General features: G+C 35.5%; 1 protein-coding gene across 3 annotated transcripts in view; it reads left to right on the top strand.

The window, feature by feature from the left end:
• LOC144975686 (uncharacterized) overlaps positions 1–5,575 on the top strand; it is a 42,834-nt gene extending 37,259 nt beyond the window's left edge. For 2 of the 3 annotated variants that reach the window (XM_078919878.1, XM_078919877.1), the window contains 2 exons: positions 2,445–2,536; positions 4,861–5,575. In XM_078919878.1, the coding sequence (XP_078776004.1) occupies positions 2,445–2,536; positions 4,861–5,128 (360 nt within the window). In that variant the 3' untranslated portion in view covers positions 5,129–5,575. Of the gene's footprint in view, positions 1–2,444; positions 2,547–4,860 lie in introns of all 3 variants that reach the window. The other variant, XM_078919879.1, reaches the window with a different exon arrangement.
• The last annotated feature ends 1,925 nt before the right edge of the window (positions 5,576–7,500 follow it).

Here is a 7,500-nt window from a genome sequence, read left to right as displayed (position 1 = left end):
AAATTGTATTCATTCATTTATTTATTCATTCATTCAAATGGTAACGATTTTATGTTACGATTTTTTCATGGAATTTTGATATTTTCTATTTAACCAGTCAATTAATAACAAAAACAACATTTAAGTTGGTGATTTTAGAATTCCTTTTAATGGAAAAAAAAATGAATTGAATACTTTCCGTGACTTCCGTTATTTAATTTAGTTCAGCAAGCGACTGGATCAATGAATGATCTTGGCCACATCATCATCGACCATTTCATGACAGATGAGGGATCTCAATTTTTATCTTCTGTCAACAATATCAACAATTTAGTGTATGTTCACCATCTTTTATTCTTCTCCATCAACAAACCACCCTTTAGAGAAACAGATTACCTCACGTGATTTTAAGAACAACATTGAAGGACCTAATTCTTTCAATAAGGAAGCATCAACCATGGACGAAGACATACTCAACGCCGCATTACTCGATAGCGTTAACATTCGTGCCCCTGAAAGGACAAAGACGGTAAATTGCGAACTCAAGAACTATGGTAAAACTCAGACATGAAAAAATAAAAATAAAACAACAAAGGAAACAATCGGAATGAAAATGGCATTAATCTCAACATCCAGCTGATAGAGAAAAATATTTAATAGACAAAAAAAATCATATCATATAAATAGATAAATTGATTTAACAACGCTATATGGTAAGAACTTTTCGACTGTGAAATTACCAAAGGATATATTTCAGATTTCAAATGAACTTCTACGTAAAGAAAATCAAAAACGTTTTCCAACTAAAATTTCCAAAGTTTACCTCCTCACCTTCAAAGAAAAAATTGAATTGATTTGACATGAATTAGAAACGTATCCTTTAGATACAAAGTTTGAACTGTTTTCGGGTGACAGTCTTTCTCAGGTTGTTGAAGTTAGTGAGAGTGAAGTCAAAGACTGTATTCTCTCAGCTGATTCGAAGAGCTGTGAGTTAAATCCGATTAAAACTGACATTTTAAAATTATGCATAAACGAATTAATACCATCCATTACTCTCATCAGGAATAAATCATTTAAACCGGGTGCCGTACCTGATATCTACAAAATTGCGTATGTTAAACCATTATTGAAAATAACTAATCTTGACAAAGAAAATCTAAAAAACTATCGTCCTGTCTCTTATCTTCCCTTTCTATCAAAATCCTTGAAAATCTGGTCCTAAAATAACTGCTATTCACCTTCAAATAAATTCCATGGAAGAAATCTTTCAATATGCCTACAGAGAAAACCATTCGACCGAAACTGCTCTTGTTCAGGCTGTAAGCGATCTTCTTGAACCTCTTGATTTATCATCAGCTTTTGACATTAGCGATCACGACTCACTGTAAAAACATTTAGAAATAGCTTTCGACATTTCCGGCACGGCACTCAGTTGATTTAAATCTTATTAATCAACAAATTGTAGTTATAAATAGTTTGAAGTTTGATCAAATTCCTTTGGAAAATGGTGTCCTACAGGGGTCATGTCTTGGACCTGTGCTCTTTGTTCTCTTCATACATCCACTTTCAAAGGTTATCAGGGGCTTTGGCCTGTCCTATCACCAATATTCTGATGACACCCATTTGTTTGGATCTGAATGTACCAAAAACTTACAAAATATCATAAGCACAGGTGTACTGGGTATAAGAGATTGGATGGTAAGAACTGGATAAGGCTGACTGACGACAAAACAGGGTTGATGTATGTAGGGAACAGAAGATTTTGGAACAAGACAAAATTGATAGTAGCAGAGGTGTCAGTAGATATTGTTGACAATGTCAAAAATCTTGGAGCATTCTTAGATTCAGAACTGTCGATGGACAATCAAATTAAGACAATGATCCAATCATTAGTATGTCAGTTGAAAAAAAAGGATCTATTCGAGGGGGCAGCGTGGCTCAGCGGTACGGTCTTCGCTTCGTACCTAAAAGGTACCGACTTCGACTTCCCGCCTCGCTGTGTGGCCTTGAGCAAGTCACCTAGCCCTAGCTCACTTTGCGGCGCTGCACTGTGGTTGACACCTGGATTATTCCAGTCTTCCCTTGGAATAGACCCTAAAGACAAATTTCCCCTTGGGGATGAATAAAGAGAATTTTATTATTAATTTTTAATTTATCTAAAGTTCTTTTCTGGGGATGTTACCAAAAAACTTGTTTCTCTTTTATTTTTAAAGCTGGATTACTGTAATGCTCTGTTGTTTGGTGTCTCGGAAAATAAGTTAAAACGGCTGCAGACGGTCCAAAACAATGCTGCCAGATTGGTCTTTCTATAGCGGAGGTTTGATTCTAGCACGCCTCTGCTTCGTAGATTACACTGGCTGCGATAAAGTTCACAATGGTTTTATTATTGATTTCCTGCCCAAACACAAGTTCTACTTAAAGTTATGTATTTTGTTAACTCCAGTTAACACACGCCTCTGTTTCAGAAAAAGATCCATGAATCGACCCCATCAGCAAAGAGAAAGAAACAATCCAAGAAGATCTTAGGCAGTCGCCGGAACATCAAACTCTTCGACAGGTTGGTGCATGTACGTATTAGGAAATACAAATTACTGTATAATACGTCAAACAAGAAAACGAAAATATTAATTGGGTTTGATCATTTGTTACAGTGAATGACATTATCAGTCGGATGGTGAAAAGGCTTGATCTGAGATATTGCCATGTTTAGTTCGAAGGTCAAATTATTATCAAAAAATGACTTCTTGTCATAAATGATTAAATCAACCCATTTTGTACATCTTCGGGAAAAGCTTAATTTCACTTCTAAATATTTTTACAGCTAGTCAAGTTGAAAAGTATGAAATTTGAGAAAAGTTGCTGGATACTTTTCCCATACATCTGACCATAACTTCATGAAAAATCACCCGATTTACTTCAAATAAAAAAGATTAAAATGCCCTGGGGAGCATATGCTTTCAGAAACTGAAAAAAAAATGCAAATCCAAATTTTCACCTTCCGACTGATCATTCCATGTACTGCCACATTTATTCCGTCTGCCGAGACCTTGGAAAGGAGGAGTAGGGCATTTATATCTAGTCCATTTGCTTCAGGAGAAAAGCGCGACTTTGAGACTGAAAAAATTCAAAAGTCAATGAGCGGAGGTTTTGGACGAATATTTCTGTCGTAGTTAAAGCAGTTTTCCAGTTATGCTGGGAAGAATCACCCTTTACAATTTTGATACTCTCGTCTTCCTTAAAAGATTAAGGAAGAAAAGTTACTTTTTTCGGCACACTTTTTAAATTATAGTCAACTATAGTCAACTATAGTCAACTGACAGATTGTTAGAACTCATCATATCAAGATGTAAAGATTAAATTGTTTCGATATCGACCAGTCACAATCCTATTATAAAGACAACGCAAAATATTATTTTTTCCTTATCTGATGTTGACAACAACGTGGATGAAACTATAAATGACTAAATTTTAATCTTCAAATTATTAATAAAGACTCTCAAATATTTAGACATATCTAATCGTTGTTTAAATCGGTAAACCTCCTGTAAGAAATACTAAAATTGTATTGTGAGTCCTTTGTATAAAAAGTTAATTGGAAAACGTTGATATTATTCATAAACGTGTTCTGGTACTGTTGAATAATTTGGCTCATCTTTCATACTGAGATCGTGAAACTTTATGGGGGCAACAGTTATCTGAACAAAATATAAACAGGCGTTTTGTCAGTTTTGATGTTAAATGAAAACTTGACCCGTAACCTGTCTCTGTTGAATAAATAAATATAAAAACTCTTCATAGGCGCCAGCCCAGTACATGTATAATTAATTTTGATGATGGCCGCGTCCCCTTGTAAATAGCCCTGGGTACAATTAGAGAGACTATTGCGTTATATCACTTGCTTCCATCAAGCTTTTCAGCATCAGTGGCAGCGTGGCTCAGCGGTACGGTACCTAGTTGTATCACCCGTCACTGCGCTGTGTGGCCTTGAGCAAGTCACCTCGCCCTAGATCAATTTGCGGCGCTACACTGCGACTGAGGTCTGGGTTATTCCAGTCTGCCTTGGCACATAGACCCTAGAGACAAATTTCCCTTATGGGATGAATAAAGGGAATTTTATTTTATTTTTATTTTTATTTTTATTATAACTGAGACCTTTATGATATATACAAAACAAAGAAGAAGAAGAAGAAGAAGAAGAAGAAGAAGAAGAAGAAGAAGAAGAAGAAGAAGAAGAAGAAGAAGAAGAAGAAGAAGAAGAAGAAGAAGGGGAGAAGAAGAAGAAGAAGAAGAAGAAGAAGAAGAAGAAGAAGAAGAAGAAGAAGAAGAAGAAGAAGAAGAAGAAGAAGAAGAAGAAGAAGAAGAAGGTGCACACTCTGATCCTTGTGACCAAAAAGAAGTTGATAATTGATGGTCCGTCCGTTACTAATCATTAATCAATCAGAATATTTCCTGCCATTTACCCCGTTCCTTCCCCTTGACTATTTATTTCCAGTCAACGAAAAGGCCTGAGCTACCCTTATTACATGCCAAACACACAAATATGTCAGACTCAGGAAGTGAGTATTTCTCGCGATATTATGACAGATGAAGGAATTCCATCGCAACACCTGACGACATAATGCATTTTTTTCAAGCATTTGTGTTAAAATTGTGAGCAATGCTCAGGATCTGTATGTGTTTGCTTCGGGCTATAGGCTAGTAGTACTTAAGATGGCTGTCATCGACTGAAATCAGGGGCAAACTTTATTTTAAATTTTCGCGTCAAATAATGCAACCACTGAAATGTTTATTTGACTAGATTTATTTTTAAAATGTACTAGATGGTGTATGCATAGCAACAAGAGATCATAGGGAACCATCAATTACAATTATTCTCTCCAGAACAAAACCCACGTCCGCTCTGCTCCGAATGCGAGACCAGATCACAAGTAGACCCACTTCGCAGCAAGTCAAAGCAGAAGCAGAGGCAGATGGCAAAGGTCAAGGTCGTGGAAAGTCCGGTCCCGCCTCAAAGCTGATCCTTCCTCCAATTAGCGTCCGGTGGTCTAGACACCAGCTGGAGCCAGGCATGGCAAGTATGGGGCAGACGATAGAAACCAACCAATCAGATACTGCCTTTAGAAGTGTCTTCATCACTGATAAACACTGATACACTTCACCTGCATGATTTTGTTGACCTAATTCTTCTTTTCAGACAGTCCTGCCGAGACCTATTTTCTAAAGACATAATTCCATCGGATGTGTCATCAATCATTATATTATGGTAATGAACTTCTGTAGATAAAACGTAGCATATATAACAAGCCTGGTATTTTAGTTGCGGGTCAATTGTGCCATTCATGTCTTTAATTAAAGCATGGCGCACGACGACCTGCTGAAGTAAATTTATCCTGTTCTGGGTTGTTGATGTTGTTGTTTTTTTTTTTTTAAAGATGATGACAAATATTGGTGTTTTTCCTTTGACTTTACTCCACAGAACAGTGATCCAATAATCCAGACTCTCTAAACGTTCCATTTTGCGTGGTTATTATCAAACGTGTTACAACTAATTTGCATTATCTCTGGCAAAAATTAAAAACTCATTTAACTGACAAAATTTCATGTTATTAAATATTTGAAGACTTTGGGGCTTAATAGTTGCAACAGTGAACTGATATTTGGTTGAACGTTAAATGTATTTGTGTATGTAACACACACACACACACACACACACACACATATATATATATATATATATATATATATATATATATATATATATATATATAATATATATATATTATGAGTGTTGGTGGGTACTCGTAGGTACGAAAGTACTCGATAATGATGGTTAGAGCTAATATAGAATACAAATTGTCACTCACATTTTTGCGGCCACAAAAAAAGTGAGTGACAATTTGTATTCTATATATATATATATATATATATATATATATATATATATATATATATATATATATATATATATATATAATATTGATTAGAGCATAATAAAAAATATAAGAACACTCACATTATTCTGTCGAGACGATCGTTTCGATGATCTTCCATCTCTTCGGTCGACAATAAGTCCGTAGTGCACTTTCAAACGTGATCGTTGTTGATGCTTTGTCGTCCCTATTCTTTGTTCCTGTGTGTTTATTATTGATTGGGCGGTGATAAGTATTGTTATGTAGTGACATGTTGTATTGTGTTCTCATATTATGGTCCAACCCGCCTTCAATAACGCAGCCACTTCAAATATCGGTAGACAGTTCCTCACACTCATCGACAAACACTTCCCGAAGAACCCCCGACCGCATAAAATAAATAACAGAAACAACGTCAAGATAAGCTACAGCTGCGCACAAAACATGAAACAGATAATTACCAACAAGAACGTCATATCTAAACCCAACAATAACGAAAATAAAGATAACTGCAATTGCAGGAAGAAGGACGACTGCCCCCTACAAGGAAACTGCCAGAAAAACGCCATCGTCTATAAAGCCACCATAGCCACTGACAATACCACAGCACAATATATCGACAGCACAGAACCTTTATTCAAAACAAGATACAACAATCACGAAGCATCAATAAAACATTATTATTATTATTATTATTATTATTATTATTATTATTATTATTATTATTATTATTATTATTATTATTATTATTATTATTATTATTACTTTAGACTTCAGACTAGAAAAGATAAGAATACCAAAGACCGTATCACTATTAAAAATGAAAAAGTAGAGCAAGTAGTAGAATACAAATATCTAGGAGTCACCATGGACACAAATTACAATGGGACGTACATGCCAATTATATCAATAGTAAAATTAATCAAAGAATGTGCTTTTTACGGAAATTGTCCCAGCTTATCATTGACAAAACATTTTGTACGTTTTTTTATAGATCTGTAATAGAAAGTGTTGTTTTTTTTTTTTTGTATTACTGCCTGGGGTGGAAACTGTCCTAGCTCACCAGAACCTAATTTGACAGGACTATTAAAATAGCTAACAAACTTACCATAGGATCCTTGTCTTTTAATAATTTATATGCAGAATCCTGCTTAAGAAAAATTGGAAATATTTTAGACAATCCAACTCATCCTCTGAATCATCAGATCACCAAGTCGAACAGAAGTGTTGTCTATCCGACCAAAAAGTGAAAGACACCTCCGATCCTTTTTACCTTACAGTTGCAGAATTTTTAATCTTCTTCTTCTTTCAGCTTATCCTGCATTTTGCAGAATTGCCATAGTGAATGCTACATCTCCATGCATCTCGGTTCAACGCATCATCTTCCTCCAGGCCCAGTTCTTTCATATCATCCTTTACCTTATCCCACCACCTAGTCTTTGGGCGTCCCTTTTTCCTCTTTCCCGCTATTTGTAAGTCAAAAACTTTCCTTCCCACGTACTCCCTCTCAAGTCACTTTACATGGCCGAACCGTTTCAATCTATCTTCTCTCATCTTTATTGATACATTTTTCACTTCAGTCAACCTTCGAATTCGTTCATTTCTCACTTTA

Source organism: Berghia stephanieae, chromosome 6, assembly GCF_034508935.2.
Source record: "Berghia stephanieae isolate SIO BIC M18660-M18661 chromosome 6, UCSD_Bste_1.3, whole genome shotgun sequence".
Lineage (NCBI taxonomy): Eukaryota > Metazoa > Mollusca > Gastropoda > Nudibranchia > Aeolidiidae > Berghia > Berghia stephanieae.
Note: the sequence above shows the minus strand (reverse complement) of the source record. Positions and strands in the feature narration are given on the sequence as shown.